General features: G+C 47.8%; 1 protein-coding gene across 1 annotated transcript in view; it reads left to right on the plus strand.

The window, feature by feature from the left end:
• LOC144600437 (calpain-5-like) overlaps positions 1–26,161 on the plus strand; it is an 88,058-nt gene that overhangs the window by 55,022 nt on the left and 6,875 nt on the right. The window contains exons 3-10 of the mRNA XM_078412032.1: positions 3,470–3,601; positions 10,379–10,587; positions 14,919–15,111; positions 16,259–16,434; positions 17,103–17,180; positions 18,601–18,796; positions 22,182–22,304; positions 22,912–23,108. Coding sequence (XP_078268158.1) covers positions 3,470–3,601; positions 10,379–10,587; positions 14,919–15,111; positions 16,259–16,434; positions 17,103–17,180; positions 18,601–18,796; positions 22,182–22,304; positions 22,912–23,108 — 1,304 coding nt within the window. The remainder of the gene's footprint in view (positions 1–3,469; positions 3,602–10,378; positions 10,588–14,918; positions 15,112–16,258; positions 16,435–17,102; positions 17,181–18,600; positions 18,797–22,181; positions 22,305–22,911; positions 23,109–26,161) is intronic.

The raw sequence follows: 26,161 nt of genomic DNA on the forward strand, positions 1-26,161 counted from the left end.
TTCCCTTTGACCCGGTCATGTCTCTACCACGCTCTCTGCAACTTGCAACTAACTTTTTACCTTTCTAAATATATACTACAGATTTGAAATACGTTGTATTTTATTTCTGTAACGTAGCAGATATGACGGTGGCGTTTAGGAGGCTTTTAGATCGGTACTAGACGGGCGTGGACCCCGGCCTCGGGCGGCCATCGCTGCAGCCAGCAGCAGGAGAGATCTCCTCACCCCCCCCCCCTCATTGGCCGCCACTCCCTTCACTCTGGCGGGTCCCGCCCCCCTCCGAGCGGCAACCCTCCCCCAACTGCGCATGCGTGGATTCGGCGGCCATCTTATGTAAGTATTATGAGGAGAAATGTATAGATCAATATATGAATAGATCAAGTATAGATTAATATGTAAGTATTAGATCAACGGGGCCCAACTGCGCAGGCAATCACAATGGGTTCCCATTGTGATGCCGAACACAGAGGTATTACCGCGCAGGCGCGGCTGACGGGCAGGGCAAGTGTAAAAGGGATGTATTAAAGTTTACAAAGTGATTTTTAAAGTTTAAAAAGTGAATAACTTTTAAAATATAACAACCATTTGAACCGCAGGCCGATGGCGAGTAAGGTGGGCCTAACATTTTTGTGTTATTGTGTACTGTTTTGGCTGTATCTCTGGTACGTACAAACAAACACATTAATATACAAGATGAGAGTTTTAGTAACATAATATAGACGCAGGGAATGGAGGGATGTGGATCATGTGCAGGCAGAGGACATTAGTTTAACTAGGCAGGGACATGTCTGGCAGGGACATTGTGGGCCGTAGGGCCTGTTTCTGTGCTGTGCTGTTTTATGTTCCATCTGGGGTAGTTTGCTCTGCGTACTGTAAATAGAGCCGAATTTGAATAATAAGGCATACTTGTCATCAGAATAAATCAGGCTGAAGTTACAAAGCGAGATATAATTTTCTCCAGGGATCTGCAGATGCTGGAACGTTGAGTAAAGCACAAAGTGCTGGAGGAACTCTGTGGGTCAGGCAGCATCTGTGCAGGGACTGGATAGATAATGTTGCAGGCCGGGACTTTTCTTTATCCACATGACCTGCTATAGTTCACATTCTATATTTAACGTGGTCTTTGCACTGGTATTAAACCTGCATGCCCAATGCAAATTGGACAATAGACAATAGACAATAGGTGCAGGAGGAGGCCATTCGGCCCTTTGAGCCAGCACCGCCATTCAATGTGATCATGGCTGATCATTCTCAATCAGTACCCCGTTCCTGCCTTCTCCCCATACCCCCTGACTCCGCTATCCTTAAGAGCTCTATCTAGCTCTCTCTTGAATACATTCAGAGAATTGGCCTCCACTGCCTTCTGAGGCAGAGAATTCTACAGATTCACAACTCTCTGACTGAAAAAGTTTTTCCCCATCTCCATTCCAAATGGCCTACCCCTTATTCGTAAACTGTGGCCCCTGGTTCTGGACTCCCACAACATTGGGAACATGTTTCCTGCCTCTAACGTGTCCAACCCCTTAATAATCTTATACGTTTCGATAAGATCCCCTCTCATCCTTCTAAATTCCAGTGTATACAAGCCTAGTCGATCCAGTCTTTCAACATATGATAATAATAATAATAATGCATTACATTTATATAGCGTTTTTCTAGAAACCCAAAGACGCTTTAGACCCAAAGACCCAAAGACCCAATGATAGTCCCACCATTCCGGGAATTAACCTAGTAAACCTACGCTGCACGCCCTCAATAGCAAGAATATCCTTCCTCAAATTTGGAGACCAAAACTGCACACAGTACTCCTTGTGCGGTCTCACTAGGGCCCTGTACAACTGCAGAAGGACCTCTTTGCTCCTATACTGGAGGAACAACACCTCATATTTCGCTTGGCAGCTTACATCCCAGCAGTTTTCACATTGATGTTTCCAACTGAAAATAACCCTTACCTTCCCTCTCTCCCGATCCCAGTTCTCTGACTAGTTCCACTTCCCTCTGATTGAATATTACTGATTGTACACCTCATTGTTGGCTTCCCCTCAGCTAACAATGTACCGTTCTACACTTCATTGGTCCATCGTCCCCTTTGATCTGTATTTTCACTCTTTACCTTTCTACATCTCTATGTCTCCCTCTCCCCCTGACTCTCAGTCTGAGGAAAGTTCTCGACCCGAAACGTCACCCATTCCTTCTCTCCACAGATGCTGCCCGTCCCGTTGTGTTACGCCAGCATTTTGTGTTTAACTTCGGTGTAAACCAGCATCTGCAGTTCCTTCCTACACATTAAACCTGCACTCCGTGGATGCATCGATGATTTGTTAGCGACTCCTGTATTTACGGTGCATGTAGTTAGTAAAATAATCACATCCATTGAAGAACAAACACATCTGTCACGACTGAAACAGTTATTTCTGTGCGTCACTCCACGTTTCATTAGCATCTTGTTCCCATTTTTTAAATACTCTTTTCAAACAACCAGTACATTTAGAGTTTCTGCCCCATTAACCACAAACGTCAGAAGAATTTTGCGTCAAGTTTATTTCCATGCCTGCTTCTAGATTGGTTGTGCTTATTATAGACAATAGACAATAGGTGCAGGAGGAGGCTATTCGGCCCTTCGAGCCAGCACCGCTATTCAATGTGATCATGGATGATCATTCTCAATCATTACCTGCCTTCTCCCCATATCCCCTGACTCCGCTATTATTTTTTTGCACCTACCATTTCTAAGAAGTATTTTTCTGGCTGTGAAATAACTTGGTCAGAGATTCATACCGCACGGCAACAGGCCTTTCGGCCCAACTTTCCCATCCCCCAGATAGACACAAAAAGCTGGAGTAACTCAGCGGGCCAGGCAGCATCTCTGCAGAAAAAGGAATAGGTGACGTTTCGGGTCGAGACCCTTCTTCAGACAGAGAGTCAGGGAAGAGGGAAATGGAGATATGGACGATGATACAAAGAGATGCAGAAGAAATGAATGAAAGATATCCCATCCCCCATCTACACTAGTCCCACTTGTCCATATATGGCTCATATCTCTCTAAACCTTTCCCAAGCATGTACCTGTCCAGGTGACTTTTCATTGCCTCAACAATGGGAGTGTAAGGGACTATCAAAGCCACCATAGCCAGACATAAAAACAGCAGTAGCTCTACTCAACGGCCAAAAGTCTGGAGCTTCCTTTTACTCTGGTACTTTATTTTCACATGTTTAGATTATAATGTTTTATTTTTACTTATCTGCTGTATATCATGTTTTTATCCTTTCGCGAGCAAAGCACCAAGGCAATATACATATTTGGCTAATAATTTTTTTTAAATTTATAGATAGATGTTAAGGGAAAAGGTCTAGTTTTTCAGGATTTTCCAATTTATAAATAATTTGGAAACAATGAAAAAAAATCTGTCTCCCTGAACTTTGTGAGCATTAGTGGTTTATTTTCTTTTCCTTTTGACGTTTGCACCAGGAGCTTTGTGAATCTCCTCGCCTCTTCGTGAATGGGATCAGCTCGCACGATCTGCATCAGGGGGACCTGGGGAACTGCTGGTTCGTGGCAGCCTGCTCCTGTTTGGCCATTCGCGATGGGCAGTGGCAAAAGGTGAGAAGCTTACCGCAATGCCTTGAGAGGAATTTGACTCGGGCGCAGACAGCTAAGGTCTCAGGTCGAAACGTATAAGATTATTTCTTATCGAAACGTATAAGATTATTTCTTATCAAAGCGTATAAGATTATTAAGGGGTTGGACACGTTAGAGGCAGGAAACATGTTCCCAACGTTGGGGGAGTCCAGAACAAGGGGCCACAGTTTAAGAATAAGGGGTAGGCCATTTAGAACTGAGATGAGGAAAAACTTTTTCAGTCAGAGAGTTGTGAATCTGTGGAATTCTCTGCCTTAGAAGGCAGTGGAGGCCAATTCTCTGAATGCATTCAAGAGAGAGCTAGATAGAGCTCTTAAGGATAGCGGAGTCAGGGGGTGAAGGCAGGAACGGGGTACTGATTGAGAATGATCAGCCATGATCACATTGAATGGCGGTGCTGGCTCGAAGGGCCAAATGGCCTCCTCCTGCACCTATTGTCTATTGTCTATTGTCTATTGTCTGCTCGTTGAAGGAGCATAGAAACATAGAAAACACTAATAAACACAAAATGCTGGAGTAACTCAGCGGGGCGGGCAGTATCTCTGGAGAGAAGGAATGGGTGATGTTTCGGGGTCGAGACCCTTCAGAGTGAAGAAGGGTCTCAACTAGGGTCGCCAACTGTCCCGTATTAGCCGGGACGTCCCGTATTTTGGGCTAAGTTGGTTTTTCCCGTATGGGACCGCCCATGCCCCATATTAAGCCCGGACGGCGCTGTAGGCCCGGACACTGTAGGCCCGGACACTGTATGCCTGGACACTGTAGGCCCGGACACTGTAGGCCCGGACACTGTAGGCCAGGACACTGTATGCCCGGACACTGTAGGCCAGGACACTGTAGGCCCAGACACTGTAGGCCCGGACACTGTAGGCCCGGACACTGTAGGCCCGGACGCTGTAGGCCAGGACACTGTAGGCCAGGACACTGTAGGCCCGGACACTGTAGGCCCGGACACTGTAGGACAGGACACTGTAGGCCAGGACACTGTAGGCCCAGACACTGTAGGCCAGGACACTGTAGGCCCAGACACTGTAGGCCCAGACACTGTAGGCCAGGACACTGTAGGCCAGGACACTGTAGGCCCAGACACTGTAGGCCCAGACACTGTAGGCCAGGACACTGTAGGCCAGTACACTGTAGGCCCAGACACTGTAGGCCAGGACACTGTAGGCCCAGACACTGTAGGCCCGGACACTGTAGGCCAGTTTTGTTTTTCATTTCATCCAAACAGACCAGATATACTATACATTGATGCAATCAAGCCTAAGTCAAGTACAATAGGTAGAGCAAAGGGGAAGATACAGAGTGCAGTACATAGTACTCAGCATTGTAGCGCTTCAGTTCCAGAGACAAAACCCAAGTCAGCAACTACATCTTAGTGTGTAAGAAGGAACTGCAGATGCTGGTTTAAACCGAAGATAGACACAAAATGCTGGAGTAACTCAGCGGGACAGGCAGCATCTCTGGAGAGGAGGAATGGGTGATGGTTTCGGGTCGAGACCCTTCTTTAGACTGATGTCAGGGGAGAGGGAGACACATAGATAAGGATGTGTAAGGTGTGAAAAAAGGACAAAGGGAAAGGAGAACAAGGAAAATGTAGAATGGATCATTGTTAGGCGGGAGAAGGTAGCAACAAAGCAAATAGAGATAGAATGCAGTCGGAGACAGTAAGACTGGTCGGAGAACTAGGAAGGGGAGGGGTCGATAGAGAGGGAAAGCAAAGGGCTGCTTGAAGTTAGAGAAGTCAATATTCATACCGCTGGATAGAATAACTGAGATCAAATCTTCCAAAGCCTTTTCTGAAGAAGGATCCTGACCTGAAGCATCACCTATCTTTTTCTCCAGAGATGCTGCTTGACCCACTGAGTTACTCCAGCACTTTATGTCTATCTGTGGCACCTGCAATTCCTTGTTCCTAAACTAGGTTTATATTTATCTGTTGTGTTGCCCCAAGCAAGAATTTCAATGTTCTGTTTCGGGACACATGGCAATAAAACATTCTTGACTCTTGGCTCTTCACCCACTCTAGACTCTCTTGTGAGTTTTTTAAAATATGACCAAAATAATATAAAATTATCCTCTTCAAAATTCCACTCCAGTGTAGCACATATCTGATAAAGTTAAAACCTTGAATTTAATCTTATTTAGAAAAAATTAAAACAAAATCAAAGTTCTAATTCTGTCAAATTTCTGCTTCACCCAAGTAGAATTTGGTACTGATGATTATCATATCATATCATATACATACAGCCGGAAACAGGCCTTTTCGGCCCTCCAAGTCCGTGCCGCCCAGTGATCCCCGTACATTAACACTATCCTACACCCACTAGGGACAATTTTTACATTTACCCAGCCAATTAACCTACATACCTGTACGTCTTTGGAGTGTGGGAGGAAACCGAAGATCTCGGAGTAAACCCACGCAGGTCACGGGGAGAACGTACAAACTCCTTACAGTGCAGCACCCGTAGTCAGGATTGAACCTGAGTCTCCGGCGCTGCATTCGCTGTAAAGCAGCAACTCTACCGCTGCGCCACCGTGCCGCCCATAGTGCGGGTGTCAGGGGTTGTAGGGAGAAGGCAGGGGAATGGGGTTAGGAGGGAGAGATAGATCAGCCATGATTTAACAGCAGAGTAGACCTTAGTTTAGTTTAGTTTAAAGATTCAGAGTGGAAACAGGCCCTTCGGCCCAACGAGTCCGCGGCGACCATCGATCCCCGCTCAAGAAACAATATCTTACACACACGAGGGACAATTTACATTTATACCGAGCCATTTAACCTACAACCCTGTACGACTTTGGAGTGCGGGAGGAAACAGAAGATCTCAGAGAAATCCCACGCAGGTCACAGGGAGAACGTACAAACACCGTTGCAGTAAAGCACCTGTAGATAGGCTCCAACCTGGCTCGGACAAGTTTGAGGCAGGAAACATGTTCCCAATGTTGGGGGAGTCCAGAACAAGGGGCCACGGTTTAAGAATAAGGGGTAGGCCATTTAGAACTGAGATGAGGAAAAACCTTTTCAGTCAGAGAGTTGTGAATCTGTGGAATTCTCTACCTCAGAAGGCAGTGGAGGCCAATTCTCTGAATGCATTCAAGAGAGAGCTGGATAGAGCTCTTAATGATAGCGGAGTCAGGGGGTATGGAGAGAAGGCAGGAACGGGGTACTGATTGAGAATGATCAGCCATGATCACATTGAATGGCGGTGCTGGCTCGAAGGGCCGAATGGCCTCCTCCTGCACCTATTGTAAAAAAAAATGTTTTTAAAGAACCCGGGTCTCTGGCACTGTAAGACAATAGCTCTACTGCTGAGCTACCGTTCTGCCCTGTTAAAATATTTATTTCTCATAGCTGCCAACTGTTTTCAATTTACTCAAATCTCCCTCCTCAGATTGCTTTGCCTCATTGCCTCATAAATGTGCCACTGAGTACAGATGGGCCATGCATTATTAATAGGACATAAAATATGTCAGATAGACTGCATGTGACAGTAATTGGTGACAGCATAATGAACTGCTGAAGAATTTGCGTTGAAATGCTGTTTTGTCATGGGTTTGGGGGGAAGTAAATTAACGAACTGTCACAAGACCCGTGATGGTGCCCAACCCAGGCAACTCTATGTGTGCCAGTCACAGAAGTGGCTCTGCATTCACGCATTAAGGGGCCGCATGGTAGCGCAGCGGTAGAGTTAAACATAGAAACATAGAAAATAGGTGCAGGAGTAGGCCATTCGGCCATTCGGCCCTTCGAGCCTGCACCGCCATTCAATATGATCATGGCTGATCGTCCAACTCAGTATCCTGTACCTGCCTTCTCTCCATACCCCCTGATCCCTTTAGCCACAAGGGCCACATCTAACTCCCTCTTAAATATAGCCAATGAACTGGCCTCAACTACCTCTGTGGCAGAGAATTCCACAGATTCACCACTCTCTGTGTGAAAAAAAACGTTCTCATCTCGGTCCTAAAAGACTTCCTCCTTATCCTTAAACTGTGACCCCTTGTTCTGGACTTCCCCAACATCGGGAACAATCTTCCTGCATCTAGCCTGTCCAACCCCTTAAGAATTTTGTAAGTTTCTATAAGATCCCCCCTCAATCTTTTAAATACCAGCGAGTACAAGCCGAGTCAATAGACAATAGACAATAGGTGCAGGAGTAGGCCATTCAGCCCTTCGAGCCAGCACCGCCATTCAATGCGATCATGGCTGATCATTCTCAATCAGTACCCAGTCTTCATATGAAAGTCCTGCCATCCCAGGAATCAATCTGGTGAACCTTCTCTGTACTCCCTCTATGGCAAGAATGTCTTTCCTCAGATTAGGAGACCAAAACTGTACGCAATACTCCAGGTGTGGTCTCACCAATGCCCTGTACAACTGCAGCAGAACCTCCCTGCTCCTATACTCAAATCCCCTCGCTATGAATGCCAACATACCATTCGCTTTCTTCACTGCCTGCTGCACCTGCATGCCTACTTTCAATGACTGGTGCACCACGACACCCAGGTCTCGTTGCATCTCCCCTTCTCCTAATCGGCCACCATTCAGATAATAGTCTGCTTACCTGTTCTTGCCACCAAAGTGGATAACCTCACATTTATCCACATTATACTGCATCTACAGTAGAGTCGCTGCCTTACAGCGCTCAGAGCGCCAAAGACCCGGGTTCGATTCCGACTAAGGGCGCCGTCTGTACGGAGTTTGTACGTTCTCCCCGTGAACTGCGTGAGTTTTCTCCGAGATCTTCGGTTTCCTCCCACACTCCAAAGACGCGCAGGTTTGGAGGTAAAATAATGTTTTGGTGAAATAATGTAAAAATTGCCCCTAGTGTAGGATAGTGTGTTAATGTGGGGTGATCGCACTTGGTGTATCTCGAAACTAAACTAAACTGAAACTTAAAATCGCTCCACTCTTTTAAATTTCCACTCCTACAGCAACATTTCTTACTTTACACTGTGGACGGCTCGATTGTAATCATGTAGAGTCTTTCTGCTGACTGGTTAGCACGCAACAAAAAGCTTTTACCTGAACCTCAGTACACGTGACAATACACTAGACTCATCATTCCATCAGTTAGAATTTCAGCGGAATACATATTTGTCCAATATGGATGTTTCCACTAGTGGGATAGTCCAGGGCCAGAGGGCACAGCCTCAGAATAAAAGGACGTACCTTCAGAATGGAGATGAGGAGGAATTTCTTTAGCGTGAGGGTGGTGAATCTATGGATTTCTTTGACACATTTAGATACTTTAGAGACACAATGCGGAAACAGGCCCTTCGGCCCACCGAGTCCACGCTGACCAGCGATCATCCCGTACACTAGCACTCTCCGACACAGTAGGGATGTTGCAATTCCACCAAGCCAACACTAGGGATGTTGCAATTCCACCAAGCCAATTTAGGAGCAGGGAGGTTCTGCTGCAGTTGTACAGGGCCTTGGTGAGACCGCACCTGGAGTATTGTGTGCAGTTTTGGTCTCCTAACCTGAGGAAAGACGTTCTTGCCTTGGAGGGAGTACAGAGAAGGTTCACCAGATTGATCCCCGGGATGGCGGGACTTACATATGAGGAAAGACTGGATAGACTGAGCTTGTACTCGCTGGAATTTAGAAGACTGAGGGGGGATCTTATAGAAACATATAAAATTCATAAGGGGTTGGAGAGGCTAGATGCGGGAAGATTGTTCCCGATGTTGGGGGAGTCCAGAACCAGGGGTCACAGCTTAAGGATAAGGGGGAAGTCTTTTAGGACCGAGATGAGAAAACATTTCTTCACACAGAGAGTGGTGAGTCTGTGGAATTCTCTGCCACAGAAGGTAGTTGAGGCCAGTTCATTGGCTATATTTAAGAGGGAGTTAGATGTGGCCCTTTTTGCTAAAGGGATCAGGGGGTATGGAGAGAAGGCAGGTACAGGCTACTGAGCTGAATGATCAGCCATGATCATATTGAATGGCGGTGCAGGCTCGAAGGGCCGAATGGCCTACTCCTGCACCTATTTTCTATGTTTCTATGTTAACCTGTACGTCTTTGGAGTGTGGGTGGGAACCGGAGCACCCGGAGAAAACCTCCGTTCTCCCTACAACCTCTCCTGGTTCTCTAGTTTCCTTCCACACTCCAAAGAAGTACAGGTTTGCAGGTTAATTATCTTTCAGTAAAATTGGAAATCACCCCTCCTGAGTAGCACGCGTGAGAGGGATCACGTGGAACTAGTGTGAACGGGGTGATCGCTGGTCGATGTGGACTTGATGGGCCAAAGGGCCTGATTCCGTGCTGTATCTCGAAACTAAACCCAACTCATGATGTATTCAAGAAAAAGTTAGATATAGCTCTTAGGGCTAACGAAATCAAGGGATATGGGGAGAAAGCAGGAACGGGATACTGATTTTGGATGATCAGCCGTGATCATATTGGATGGCGGTGCTGGCTCGAGGGCCGAATGGCCTACTCCTGCACCTATTTTTGTTTCTATGTAAACTAAACTAAACTAAATCTAAAGTGTTAAAGTCTAAAGTAAAGATCAGAACCTAAAGTTACAACAGTACTTCATAGCTTGAACTGGCCTCAATGCTCAATCTGTGCTAAAGAATTTCTTCTAAGGCAGTCACAAAATGCTGGAGTAACTCAGCGGGTCAGGCAGCATCTCGGGAGACGTTTCAGGTCGAGACCCTTCTTCATCAGTCTGATGTTTAACCAGCATCTGCAGTTTTTTTTCCTAAAGAATTTCTTCTTGCTGGTCGCAGGTTATACCGGACTGGAAAAAGCAGGACTGGGATTCAAAACATCCGAATAATCACGTGGGAATCTTTCACTTCCGGTTCTGGCGTTTTGGAGAATGGACTGATGTCGTGATCGATGATCGGCTTCCAACGATGAATGGCAGACTCCTGTTCTGTCATTCAAACTCCAAGGAAGAGTTCTGGAGCGCACTGTTGGAGAAGGCATATGCAAAGTGAGAGAGTGGAAGAGTCACAGTGTAGCTGATAATGAACCTTGTGGTCAGAGGGTCAGAGATTCAGACAGCGCGGAAACACACTGAATTGAATTGAATTGAATTGAATTGAATTGAATTGAATTGAATTGAATTGAATTGAATTGAATTGAATTGAATGGAATTGAATTGAATTGAATTGAATGGAATGGAATGGAATGGAATGGAATTGAATTGAATGGAATGGAATTGAATTGAATGGAATTGAATTGAATTGAATTGAATTGAATGGAATGGAATTGAATGGAATGGAATGGAATGGAATGGAATGGAATTGAATGGAATCGAATCGAATTGAATTAATTTTATTAGCCAAGTATGTACACATATAAGGAATTTGCCTTGGTGCTTTGTTCGCAAGTAACAACACGACATACAGTAAACAATTAAGAATGAAACATTATAATTTAAACAAACATTATAATTTAAACCCTGTGTACCAGCTCATCCATCCGACCAAGATGCCCCATCTACACTCGTCTCATTTGCCTGCATTTGGCCCACCTCCCTCTCAACTGAACAGAGAGGCCTGGGTAGAGTGGATGTGGAGAGGATGTTTCCACTAGTGGGAGAGTCTCGGACCAGAGGTCACAACCTCAGATTTAAAGGACGCTCCTTTAGGATGATGAGGAGGGATTTCTATCGTCAGAGGGTGGTGAATCTGTGGAATTCATTGCCACGGAAGGCTTTGGGGGCCAAGCCAATGGATATGTTTATGGCAGAGATAGATAGATTCTTGATTAGTACGGGTGTCAGGGGTTATGTGGAGAAGGCAGGAGAATGGGGTTGCGAGGGAAAGATAGATCGGCCATGATTGAATGGCGGAGTAGATTTGATGGGCCGAATGGCCTAATTCTGCTCCTATCACTTATGACCTTATGAACCTTTCCTATCCATTAGCCTATCCAAATGTCTTGGGGCAGCAGCGGTAGAGGTTCTCCCTGTGACCGCCTTGGTTTTCTCCGGGTTTCTCCGGTTTCCTCCCACATTAGAAGACGTGTGGGTTTGTAGATTCATTGGTTTCTATGAGTAGGATTGAATTAGTGTACGGTCGGCCCGGGCTCGGTGGGCCAAGAGGCCTGTTTCCATGCTGTATCTCTAAACTAAATTAAACTTTAATTAAGAACTAGAGGACATAGGTTTTGGATGAGGGGGGAGAGATTGAACAGGAATGGGAGGAGTCATTGTCCCACACCCATCTCTCTTCCCCAGCTTTTCTCCCCTCCCGACTACAATTACCCTGAAGAAGGGTCCTGATCCGAGACTTCGCCCATCCATTCCCTCCGCAGATGCTGCCTGACCCACTGAGTTACTCCAACACTTTGTGCTTTGCTCACGATTCCAGCATCTGCAGTTCCTAATGTCTAGGATGATAGATATTACGGATCATTGCAACTTGGGAATGTTATTAGAAACATAGAAACATAGAAAATAGGTGCAGGAGTAGGCCTGCACCGCCATTCAATATGATCATGGCTGATCATCCAACTCAGTATCCTGTACCTGCCTTCTCTCCATACCCCCTGATCCCTTTAGCCACAAGGGCCACATCTAACTCCCTCTTAAATATAGCCAATGAACTGGCCTCAACTACCTTCTGTGGCAGAGAATTCCACAGATTCACCACACTCTGTGTGAAAAAAAAGTTCTCATCTCGGTCCTAAAAGACTTCCCCCTTATCCTTAAACTGTGACCCCTTGTTCTGGACTTCCCCAACATTGGGAACAATCTTCCTGCATCTAACCTGTCCAACCCCTTAAGAATTTTGTATGTTTCTATAAGATCCCCCCTCAATCTTCTAAATTCCAGCGAGTACAAGCCGAGTCTATCCAATCTTTCTTCATATGAAAGTCCTGCCATCCCAGGGATCAATCTGGTGATCCTTCTCTGTACTCCCTCTATGGCAAGAATGTCTTTCCTCAGATTAGGAGACCAAAACTGCACGCAATACTCCAGGTGTGGTCTCACCAAGGCCCTGTACAACTGCAGCAGAACCTCCCTGCTCCTATACTCAAATCCCCTCGCTATGAATGCCAACATACCATTCGCTTTCTTCACTGCCTGCTGCACCTGCATGCCTACTTTCAATGACTGGTGTACCACGACACCCAGGTCTCGTTGCATCTCCCCTTTTCCTAATGTCCATACTGGAAGGCAAACACCACACAAATAATAGTTTAGTTTAGTTTAGTTTATAGATAAAGCATGGAAACAGGCCCTTCGACCCATCATGTCCGCACCGACCAGCGATCCCTGCAATTTAACACTATCCTACACACACTGGGGACAATTTTACATTTTACATCAAACCAATTAACGCACGTCTTTGGAGTGTGGGAGGAAACTGGAGTTCCCGGGAAAAACCCACACAGGTCACGGGGAGAACGTACAAACTCCGTACAGACAGCACCCGTAGTCAGGATGGAACCCGGGTCTCTGGCGCTGTGAGGCAGCAACTCTACCGCTGCGCCATCGTGCCGCCATTACAGTACATTCTGGACACTAGCACAGAAAATCAAGCAATTAAGTCAGTGTGCGGTGTTAAGAAACAGGATGAGGCGAATGAAATACCAGGAGTAGTATTTCCGGTCTTACACCAAAAAAAAAGATAAATGTGAGCTGATATAAATCAAGAATCTAAAGTAATGCATTATTCACAGGAGACTGAAATCAGCATTTAGATTACTCTGAATAAATTTGTAGCAACATTGTAGAGGATGAAGTGACAGAGAAAGCATTTTACCGGGATGCATCACAGCTTGGTTTTGGAACAGCTCCAACCAAGACCTCAAGAAACCGTAGAGAATTGTCGACCATCACACAAACCAACCTCCCTTCCATTGACTCCATCTTGTATTGTCTTGTTGATACTGCACCAACTGCCGCTGTTGGGCTATAAACGTGCAGTCCCTCATGCATGCAGTTGACATCTACACCTCACGCTGCCTCGGCAAGGCCAGCAGCATAATCAAGGACCAGTCAAAAATGACAGTCAAAAACTTGTTTGAAGAAGTTCTCCTCCTCTACCAGCATCTGCAGTTATTTTCTTACACTACATGTTGCTCCACCGCGATTTCTCCTCAAGGAATGTCCACCTTGAAGAAGTTCTCCTCCTCTACCAGCATCTGCAGTTATTTTCTTACACTACCAGTCTCACCCCGGCCACTCCCTCTTCTCCCCTCTCCCATCAGGCAAGAGGTACAGAAGTGTGGAAACGCACACCTCCAGATTCAGGGACAGTTTCTTCCCAGCTTTATCAGGCAACTGGACCATCCTACCACCAGCTACAATGCGGTCCTGACCTCCCAACTACCTCATTGGAAACCATCGAACTGTCTTGAATCGGACTGTATCTTGCACTAAATACTGTACCGGTTATCCTTCATCTGTACACTGTGGACAGCTAGATTGTAATCAAGTATAACATTTTTGACTGGTTAGCACGCTAACAAAAGCTTTTCACCGTACTTCGGTACACGTGACAATAAAAAAACTAAACTGTACCAAAAAGTAGAACTGAGAAACTGGAGTGAAATTCAGACCATTGACTGTTGCCATTCTCAACCCGAGAATAGACACAAAATGCTGGAGTAACTCAGCGGGACAGGCAGCATGTCGGGAGAGAAGGGATGGGTGATGTTTCGGGTCAATAGACAATAGACAATAGACAATACGTGCAGGAGGAGGCCATTCGGCCCTTCGGCCCTTCGAGCCAGCACCGCCATTCAATGTGATCATGGCTGATCATTCTCAATCAGTACCCCGTTCCTGCCTTCTCCCCATACCCCCTGACTCCGCTATCCTTAAGAGCTCTATCTAGCTCTCTCTTGAATGCATTCAGAGAATTGGCCTCCACTGCCTTCTGAGGCAGAGAATTCCACAGATTCACAACTCTCTGACTGAAAAGGTTTTTCCTCGTCTCCGTTCTAAATGGCCTACCCCTTATTCTTAAACTGTGGCCCCTTGTTCTGGACTTCCCCCAACATTGGGAACATGTTTCCTGCCTCTAACGTGTCCAACCCCTTAATAATCTTATACGTTTTGGTAAGATCCCCTCTCATCCTTCTAAATTCCAGCGTATACAAGCCTAGTCGCTCCAGTCTTTCAACATATGACAGTCCCGCCATTCCGGGAATTAATCTAGTCAACCTACGCTGCACGACCCTCAACGGTCGAGACCCTTCTTCAGACTGAAGAAGGGTCTCGGCCCGAAACATCACCCATTCCTTCTCTCCCGAGTTGCTACCCGACCCGCTGAGTTACTCCAGCATCCTGCGACCGTTTTGTTACAGGTTGGCGGGATGCTACGAGGCGTTGGACGGAGGAAATGCGGGCGACGCCATGGTGGATTTCAGCGGCGCGGTTGCAGAGACCATCGACGTGCAGAAGGCCAACTGTGCGAGAAAAAATGACAGCAACGTGCAGCTGTTTGAGAAGCTGCTGAAGGTGAAGAGACGCGGAGGCATGATCAGCTGCTCCATCCACGTACGGCTCTCGTTTATCCCTCCTTCAATCTTAGAGTCATAGAGTGACACAGTGTGGAAACAGGCCCTTCAGCCCAACTTGCCCACACCGGCCAACAATGTCCCAGCTACCCTAGTCCCACCTGCCTGCGCTTGGTCCACATCCCTCCAAACCTGTCCTATCCATGTACCTGTCCTATCCATGTACCTGTCCGACAGAATGACCTCTTGCTGGTGGCCACTCAACGTTAAATATGGTCCGAGACAGGAAATCTCAGCCCAAGACTGTTGAGCTTGAGAAACGGCTGCACCTGAAAAACTGCCGCAGCCCACTAGATGGCAGGAATGATCCGCTGTTTGAGGACCAACCAAAAGTCCTTTGTTCTTTGTGTGGGTAGAAACTGCAGGCGCTGGTTTTACTCCGAAGATAGACACAAAATGCTGGAGTAACTCAGCGGGAACAGGCAGCATTAATGACTTGGATGAAGGGATTAAAAGTACCATTAGCAAATTTGCAGATGATACAAAGCTGGGTGGTAGTGTGAACTGTGAGGAGGATGCTATGAGGTTGCAGGGTGACTTGGACAGGTTGTGTGAGTGGGCGGATGCATGGCAGATGCAGTTTAATGTGGATAAGTGTGAGGTTATCCATGTTGGTGGTGAGGATAGGAAGGCAGAGTATTATCTGAATGGTGTCAAGTTAGGAAAAGGGGACGTACAACGAGATCTGGGTGTCCTAGTGCATCAGTCACTGAAAGGGAGCATGCAGTTACAGCAGGCAGTGAAGAAAGCCAATGGAATGTTGGCCTTCATAACAAGAGGAGTTGAGTATAGGAGCAAAGAGGTCCTTCTACAGTTGTATAGGGCCCTAGTGAGACCTCACCTGGAGTACTGTGTGCAGTTTTGGTCTCCAAATTTGAGGAAGGATATTCTTGCTATTGAGGGCGTGCAGCGTAGGTTTACTAGGTTAATTCCCGGAATGGCGGGACTGTCATACGTTCATACTGTCATAGGGGCCTGTTTCCACGCTATATCTCTTGCCTGAGAGAAAAGAAAATCAAATTTTGCATGAATTTCAAAAATGACTCTTCACTCGGCCAAGATGAATGTGTTTCAGCCGGCCACACAAAGACGTGTGAATTGAAGGGAGGCCTGGTGTTTATTTGCAGGAGAGGCAGGGCAAGGTAGTGGAGGCGGACAAGTTACTTGGACTGAAGTTTGATCACTCGTACTCAGTAACCAACATGCAGAAGGTTCGCTTGGGCCACACAGCGGACAAACTGTTCATGATCAAAATGAGGAATCCATGGGGAAAAGTCGAATGGTTCGGCCCGTGGAGTGATAGGTGAGTACTGCGCACTGACATGGGGTCATACGGCACAGGGTTAACGGGCAGCACGGTGGCGCAGCGGGTAGAGCTGCTGCCTCACAGCGCCAGAGACCCGGGTTCGATCCCGACTACGGGCGCTGTCTGTACAGAGTTTGTACGTTCTCCCCGTGCACTGCCTGGGTTTTCTCCGCGATCTCCGGTTTCCTCCCACACTCCAAAGATTGGTACAGGTTGGAAGGTTAATTGTCTTCGGTAAAATTGTAAACGGTCCCCAGGGTGTGTAGGATAGCGTTAATGCGCGGGGATCGCTGGTCGGCGCGGACTCGGTGGGCCGAAGGGCCAGTTTCCGCGCTTTGTCTCCAAACTAAACTAAACTAAGCACGGAGATAGACACAAAATGCCGGAGTAACTCAGTGTGGCAGGCAGCATCTCTGGAGAGAAGGAATGGGTGACGTTTCGTGTCGAGACCCCTCTTCAGACTAGTTAGGGAAAAGCCTCTCTCCTCTCTCTAAACTAGGCGTGAAACAGGCCCTTCGGCCCAATTCATCCATGCTGGCCATCATGCCCCATCTAAGACACCAGCCGACATTGGGCCCATAATCCCCTGCCCCATGTACAAGCCTCCTCCATGCAGCGCAATCATGGATGGACCGCCAACCCACTTATTTATCTCATTTTTCTAGTTCACAGGACTGGAAGAGAGTGAACGGAAAGGAATGTGAAAGAATTGGTGTTGACGTTAAGAATGACGGGGAGTTCTGGTAAGTCAGTTTGGAATTTGCATTTGGAAACAAGTTTACTTTAGTTCATGAGATACAGCATTGAGACAGGTCATACGGCCTACCCAGTCCGTGCCGACACTCGCTCACACTAGTTCTATGTTATCCCACTTTCCCATCTACTCCCTACACACTGGGGACAATTTACAGAGGGTGGTGGGTGCGTGGAACGAGCTGCCGGAGGAGATAGTCGAGGCAGGGACTATCCCAACTTTTAAGAAACAGTTAGACAGGTACGTGGATAGGACAGGTTTGGGAGGGATATGGACCAAGCGCAGGCAGGTGGGACCAGTGTAGCTGGGACATGTTGGCCGGTGTGGGCAAGTTGGGCCGAAGGGCCTATTTCCATGCTGTATCACTCTATGACTCTAAATAAAAGGGGATGGGGGGGGGGGGTAAAAGGGAAAGGAGGCATTTGGGGGTGGGAGATGAGAGTGTGGAGGAGGGGAAGGAGTGGGGTAACTGGGGTGGGATGGTGGAAGAAATAATGGGCACCCAATTTGAACTTAGTTTTATCCGTGCGGTATAGGGTTACCAACTGTCCCGTATTAGATGGGACATCCTGTATTTTAGGCTAAATTGGTTTGTCCCGTACGGGACCGCCCTTGTCCCGTGTTAGGCCCAGACACTGTAGGCCAGGACACTGTAGGCCCGGACACTGTAGGCCCGGACACTGTAGGCCAGGACACTGTAGGCCCAGACGCTGTAGGCCCGGACGTTGTAGACCCAGACACTGTAGGCCCGGACGCTGTGGGGCCGGACGCTGTAGGCCCGGACGCTGTAGGCCAGGACTCTGTAGGCCCAGACACTGTAGGCCCGGACGCTGTAGGCCCAGACGTTGTCGGCCCAGACTCTGTAGACCCGGACGCTGTAGGCCCGGACGCTGTAGGCCCGGACGCTGTAGGCCCGGACGCTGTAGGCCCGGACGCTGTAGGCCTGGACACTGTAGGCCCGGACGTTGTAGGCCCGGACATTGTAGACCTGGACACTGTAGCCTGGGGGCAGCTGTAGTCCCGGACACTGTAAGCCCGGATACCCCACCGAACGGAGGTTGCTTACCAACCCGCCTTCCGGCCTGGGCGGCCGTCATTGGGGGAATGGGAGCATGTGGCCGCTGGCTGGGTGAGGTCACGTGGGGTGCGGGGCGGTGACGTCACCCTTTGTCCCTTATTTGGGAGTGAGGAAGTTGGCTACCCTACTGTGGTGTGACTCTGTGATCATATCATCATATCATATCATATATATACAGCTGGAAACAGGCCTTTTCGGCCCTCCAAGTCCGTGCCGCCCAGTGATCCCCATACATTAACACTATCCTACACCCACTAGGGACAATTTTTACATTTACCCAGCCAATTAACCTACATACCTGTACGTCTTTGGGCTCTGGGCTTTACCCAAGGATGACTTTCCGAGACTGGTGTGAAGTCTTCACCAACGTGATAGCTTGCCGGCTGGTCAACACGTCTCTGTGGAGCATCAACAAGACCTGGGATGAGGTGGCACTCCCCGGGGCCTGGAGGCTTCATGATGACCCCTCGCTCAGCCGTGCCGGCGGATGCACAAACTACATGGACACCTTTCTGCAAAATCCACAGGTGGGGCCACTCCACGTGACGTTTTATTGTAGAGGTACAGCCCCTTGGACACAGGCCCTTCGGCCCACTGAGTCCATGCCAACCACAATCACCTGCACACTGCTATCAGGCAACTGAACCATCCTACTACAACCAAATTCATAGAGTCATAGAGTGACACAGTGTGGAAACATGTCCTTCGGCCCAACTTGCCCACACCGGCCACCAATGTCCCATCTACCCTAGTCCCACTTTCAATAGACAATAGACAATAGGTGCAGGAGGAGGCCATTCGGCCCTTCGAGCCAGCACCGCCATTCAATGTGATCATGGCTGATCATTCTCAATCAGTACCCCGTTCCTGCCTTCTCCCCATACCCCCTGACTCCGCTATCCTTAAGAACTCTATCTAGCTCTCTCTTTTATGCATTCAGAGAATTGGCCTCCACTGCCTGCGCTTGGTCCATAAGTCTCCAAACCTGTCCTATCCATGTACTTGTCCAACTGTTTCTTAAACAATGGGATAGTCCCTGCCTCAACTACCTCCTCTGGCAGCTTGTTCCATACACCCACCACCCTCTGTGTGAAAAAGTTACCCCTCAGATTCGTATTAAATCTTTTCCCCTTCACCTTGAACCTACGTCCTCTGGTCCTCGATTCCTCTATTCTGGGTAAAAGATTCTGTGCATCTACCCGATCTATTCCTCTTATGATTTTGTATACAGAGAGCAGTGCTGAACTACTATCTACCTCATCGGTGACCCTCGGACTATCCTTGATCGGACTTTGCTGGCTTTGCCTTGCACTAAATGTTATTCCCTTATCATGTATCGACACGTTGTAAATGGCTCGATTGTAATCATGTGTTGTCTTTCCGCTGACTGGTTACCATGCAACGAAAGCTTTTCACTGTACCTCGGTACACGTGTCAATAATCTAAACTGAACACTAATTCTACCTTACACACTAGGGACAATTTACAGAACCCAATTCATGAGTTCATGTTCATACGTTATAGGAGCAGAATTAGGCCATTCGTCCCATCATCTACTCCGCCATTCAATGATGGCTGGTCCATCCCTCCCTCTCCACCGCATTCTCCTGCCTTCTCCCCATAACCCCTGACACCCGTACTAATCAAGAATCTATCTATCTGTGCTTGAAAAATATCCATTGACCGCCTCCACTGCCGTCTGTGGCAATGAATTCCACAGATAACCCACCCTCTGACTTAAGAAATTCCTCCTCATCTCCTTCCTAAAGGTCCATCCTTTTATTTTGAGGCCATGACCTCTAGTCCTAGACATCCTCTCCACATCCATTCTATCTAGATCTTAATTAACCTACAAACCTGTTGAAGTTACAAACCTACAAACCTGTACGTCTTTGCAAAGTGGGAGGAAACCGGAGCACCCGGAGGAAACCCACGCAGGTCACGGGGAGTACAAACTCCGTACAGACAGCACCCGTAGTCAGGATCGAACCCGGGTCCCTGGCGCTGTGAGGCAGCAACTCTACCACTGCGCCACCGTGCCGCTATTGCCTATGGTGTGGAGCCAGGTATGATAGTGGCATTTAAGAGGCTTTTGGATAGACACATGGAGATGCAGAGAATGGAGGGACATGATTGTGTGCAGGCAGATAAGAGTTGGTCTTGGTATAAGAAAATAACTGCAGATGCTGGTACAAATCGAAGGTATTTATTCACAAAATGCTGGAGTAACTCAGCAGGTCAGGCAGCATCTCAGGAGAGAAGGAATGGGTGATGTTTCGGGTCGAGACCCTTCTTCAGACTGATGTCAGGGGGGCGGGACAAAGGAAGGATATAGGTGGAGACAGGAAGATAGAGGGAGATCTGGGGAGGGGGAGGGGAAGGGAGGGACAGAGGAACTATCTAAAGTTGGAGAAGTCGATGTTCATACCGCTGGGCTGCAAGCTGCCCAGGCGAAATATGAGGTGCTGTTCCTCCAATTTCCGGTGGGCCTCACTATGGCACTGGAGGAGGCCCATGACAGAAAGGTCAGACTGGGAATGGGAGGGTGAGTTGAAGTGCTCGGCCACCGGGAGACCAGTTTGGCCAACGCGGACCGAGCGCAGGTGTTGAGCGAAGCGATCGCCGAGCCTACGCTTGGTTTCGCCGATGTAAATACGTTGACATCTGGAGCAGCGTGTTCAGCACAGACATTGTGGGCTGAAGGGCCTGTTCCCGTGCTGTACTGTTTCATGTTCTATGTTTCCCTGCAACCTATTGCCTCTCACCTGCCCATTGACGCCCCTTCAACCACCTGTTGTTCACCTCTTTGTTTGGGAACAGCTCCATCCAAGAAATTGCAGCGAATTGTGAACGCAGCCCAGACCATCACACAATCCAACCTCCCTTCCATTAACTCCTCACGCTGCCTCAGCAAGGCCAGCAGCATCATCAAGGACCAGTCGCACCCTGGCCACTCCCTCTTCTCCCCTCTCCCATCACGTTAAAGATAAAGAAGCATGAAAACACACACCTCCAGATTCAGGGACAGTTTCTTCCCAGCTGTTATCAGGCAACTGAACCATCCTACCGCTACCAGAGAGCGGCGCTGAACCACACTCTACCTCATTGGTGACCCACGGACTGTCCTTGGAGAGAAGGGACGGGCGATGTTTCGTGTCAATAGACAATAGACAATGGACAATAGGTGCAGGAGGAGGTCCTTCGGCCCTTCGAGCCAGCACCGCCATTCAATGTGATCATGGCTGATCATTCTCAATCAGTACCCCGTTCCTGCCTTCTCCCCACAACCCCTGACTCCGCTATCCTTAAGAGCTATATCTAACTCTCTTGAATGCATTCAGAGAATTGGCCTCCACTGCCTTCTGAGGCAGAGAATTCCACAGATTCACAACTCTCTGACTGAAAAGGTTTTTCCTCATCTCAGTTCTAAATGGCCTACCCCTTATTCTTAAACTGTGGCCCCTTGTTCTGGACACCCCCAACATTGGGAACATGTTTCCTGCCTCTAACGTGTCCAACCCCTTAATAATCTTATACGTTTCGATAAGATCTCCTCTCATCCTTCTAAAACTGAAGAGGGGTCTCGACCCGAAAAGTTGCCTGTCCCTTCTCCCCAGAGATGCTGCCTGACCTGCTGAGTTACTCCAGCATTTTGTGAAATAAATACCTTCGATTTGTACCAGCATCTGCAGTTATTTTCCTACTCGGACTATCCTTGATCGGACTTTGCTGGCTTTACCTTGCACTGAACGTTACACTGTCAATGGCTCGATTGTGATCGTGTATTGTCGTTCCGCTGACCGGTTAGCGCGCGACAAAACCTTTTCACTGCACCTCGGTACACGTGACAACGAACTGAACTAACTACACCACCGCTAATGAATGGAAGCTTTTCCTTTCTCCCCTCCACAGTATGTCTTTGATGTGGTGAAGGACGAGGATGAGGTACTTATTTCCCTGCAGCAGCGAGACAAACGGATCCACAGGATAGAGGGCAAAGGGATGAATCTGACCATTGGCATCAACATCTTCCAGGTACGACTAATTTTGCAGGTGCCCACTATTTCAGGCTCCACCCCTCCCCAGTTACCCCGTTCCACTCCCCTCCTCCGCACACTCATCTCCCATCCCCAAACCCCTCCTTTCCCTCTTTAGTTAGTGTCAAGATTAGTTTAGTTTAGTTTAGAGATACAGCGCAGAAACAGGCCCTTTCAGCCCACCGGGTCCGCGCCGACCAGCGATCCCCGCTCATTAACATTACCCTACACCCACTAGGGCCAATTTTTACATTTACCACCAAGCCAATTATCCTGCATACCTGCGCGTCTTTGGAGAGTCATAGAGTGATACAGCGTGGAAACAGGCCCTTCAGCCCACAATGGCCAACACGCCCCATCTACACTAGTCCCACCTGCCTGCGTTTGGCCCATATCCCTCCAAACCTGTCCAATCCATGTACCTGTCCAATTGTTTCTTAAACGTTGCGATAGTACCCTCCTCAGCTTTTCATTACTAAAGATGCAAACTGGGACCATAGAAGACCAGGCAAAGACCAAGTGACTTTAGTACCAGAAGATTATAAAGCTGGCAATAAACTTTTACCAACTTTTCTTTACCGTGAACCTTGCTGTCTTGCTTTGAGGTGGAGCTGAACCGCAAGTACAGACTACACAGTTCGTTTAAGAAAGTGGCCACGTCAGACTACAGAGCAACACGGAGCATTTTCCTACGAACTGACCTGAAGAAAGGGCGTTATGTCATTATCCCGACCACATTGGAGCCAAATGCAGAGGGCGAATTTCTGCTGAGAATCTACACTGACAGAGCCTCCGGATGCAGGTATTCCCAGGAACCTGGATCAGAATCAGAATCATTATCATAAGATCATAGGACCATAAGACCATAGAAACGTGCAGCACGGGAGAAGTCCCACAATGTCTGTGCCGAACAGAGTGATAGGACCAGAATTAGACCATTCGGCCCCATCATGTCTACTCCGCCATTCAATCATGGCTGATCTATCTCTCCCACCTAATCCCATTCTCCTGCCTTCTCCCCATAATTCCTGACACCTGCACTAATCGAAAATCCATCTATCTCTGCCTTATAAATATCCATTGACTTGGCCTCCACAGCCGTCTGTGGCAATGAATTCCACAGATTCACCACCCTCTGACTAAAGAAATTCCTCCTCATCTCCTTCCTAAAAGAACGTCCTTTAATTCTGTGGCTGTGACCTCTAGTCCTAGACTCTCCCACTAGTGGAAACATCCTCTCCACATCCACCCTATCCAAGCCTTTCACTATTCTGTAAGTTTCAATGAGGTCCCCCCTCATTCTTCTAAACTCCAGCGAGTACAGGCCCAGTACCGACAAACGCTCATCATATGTTAATTTATCAATTGATTTATCAATTTATCCGTTTAAGTATCAATTTATTGGCCAGGTATGTGCACAGACAAGGAATTTGAATCGTTGCTTTGCCCGCACGTGGTTAAAAAGTCAATATACAGCAGACAATAAAAAATCTTTATAATTAAAAAATGTAAAAATAGAGTGCAAGATTAAAATGGGGCAGTTTTGCTATATATTGCACATGTAGATATCTAAAGTGCATTTGGAGAGTTCATAAGTGTTTGGACATAACTTGGAGATAATAGTCAACCTCTTTACCATATGTTAAGAGAACATAAAACAGAGGGCGGCACGGTGGCGCAGCGGTAGAGTTGCTGCCTCTCTGCGCCAGAGACCCGGGTTCCATCCTGACTACGGGTGCTGTCTGTGCGGAGTTTGTACGTTCTCCCCGTGACCACGTGGGTTTTCTCCGGGTGCTCCGGTTTCCTCCCACGCTACAAAGACGTAACTGTACTGCCGCGCCACCGCGCCGCCCTAAAAGCACCACGTTGAACAGCACCAGTTTCTGAATGGAATTGGAATGCAGATATCAGGCATCCTTCTTCAGCAAGTGTTGGAAGGTAACTGACTCAGTGGCACCACCAACAGACACCCAGCAGTACTGCAACACTGTTGCCACCATTTATTTTAAATTGGTATACTTCATTAGTTTATAAGCTCATAAGTGAGAGGAGCAGAATTAGACCATTCGGCCCATCAAGTCCTCTCCAACATTCAATCATGGCAAACCTATCTCTCCCTCCTAACCCCATTCTCCTGCCTTCTCCCCATAACCCCTGACACCCGTACTAATCAAGAATCTATCCATCTCTGCCTTAAAAATATCCATTGACTTGGCCTCGACAGCCTTCTGTGGCAATGAATTCCACAGATTCACCACCCTCTGACTAAAGAAATTCCTCCTCTTCTCCTTCCTAAAGGAATGTCCTTTAATTCTGAGGCTATGACCTCTGGACCTAGATTCTCCCTCCCCCTTTCCCAGTTCTCCGACTAGTCTGACTGTCCTCGTTTACATTTTATCTCTGTACATTTTAGCTTTGTTGTTACCTTCTCCGAGCTAGCAATGATCTATCCTACATTTTCCTTGATCTCCATCCCCTTTGTCTTGTTTTCATACCCAGCACTTCCTTATCTCTGTATCACCCTCTCCCCTGATTCAGTCTAAAGAAGGGTCTCGACCCAAAACGTCACCCATTCCTTCTCTCCAGAGATGCTGCCTGTGCCGCTGAGTTACTCCAGCATTTTGTGTCCATCTCCTTCCACTGCTAAATGATATACCTCTTCCGCTGCATCGGGTGTTCCTGATATGGGCTACTGTACATCGGGGAGACCAACCACTGGCTCGCCAATCGTTTCGCCGAACACTTGCACTCTGTACGCCAAGGCCTAGTGATCTCCTAGTTGCCAACCATTTTAACTCCTCCTCCCACACTGACATCTCTGTCCTGGGCCTCCATTGCTAGAGTGAGGCCACATGCAAACTGGAGGAACAGCACCTTGTTGGGCCAAAGGGCCTGTTTCCGCGCTGTATCTCTAAACCTAGCACCTCATATTTTGCTTGGGTGGCGGTATGAATGTTCAATTCTCTAATTTTAAGTCATTTCCACCAACACTCCTCTCCCCACCCCCATCCATCCTTACCCCCTCCGGTTGTTACTCAGCACTTTGTGTCTACTAAATTAAACGAGTGGAACGTTGGGTGCAGCGGTAGAGTTGCTGCCTCACGGCGCCAGAGACCCGGGTTCAATCCTGACTACGGGTGCTGTCTGTGCGGAGTTTGTACGTTCACCCCGTGACCAGCGTGGGTTTTCTCCGGGTGCTCTGGTTTCCTCCCACACTCCAAAGACGTGCCGGTTTGTCGGTTAATTGGCTTGGTTTAATTATAGATCATCCTTCTTGCATGTGGGATAGTGTCAGTGTGCAGGGATCGATGGTCGGCGCGGACTCAGTGGGCCGAAGGGCCTGTTTCCGCGCTGTATCTCAGCTTGAGGTACATTATCGTCGCATATACCGAGGAACAGTGAACTGATATATACCGTACAGAGAGACCTTCAGTTCAAAAACTCAAGTACAGTAGATAGAACAAAGGGGAAGATACAGAGTGAAGAAAATTAATTAATTTAGTTTAGTGTTACAGCGCAGAAACAGGCTATTTGGCCCATCAAGTCCTGGACTGCGGCCTACGACTTTAGAGTGACTGTGTGTCTCATAATAATTTATACCTCGCACTGCCTCGGCAAGGCCAGCAGCATAATCAAAGACCAGTCTCACCCTGGCCACTCCCTCTTCTCCCCTCTCCCATCGGGCAAAAGGTACAGATGTGTGAAGACGCACACCTCCAGATTCAGGGACAGTTTCTTCCCGGCTGTTATCAGGCAACTGAACCATCCTACCACAACCAGGGAGCGGTCCTGAACTACTATCTACCTCATTGGTGACCCTCGGACTATCCTTGACCGGACTTTGCTGGCTTTACC

Source organism: Rhinoraja longicauda, chromosome 15 (genome assembly GCF_053455715.1).
Source record: "Rhinoraja longicauda isolate Sanriku21f chromosome 15, sRhiLon1.1, whole genome shotgun sequence".
In the NCBI taxonomy this organism is placed as follows: Eukaryota; Metazoa; Chordata; class Chondrichthyes; order Rajiformes; family Arhynchobatidae; genus Rhinoraja; species Rhinoraja longicauda.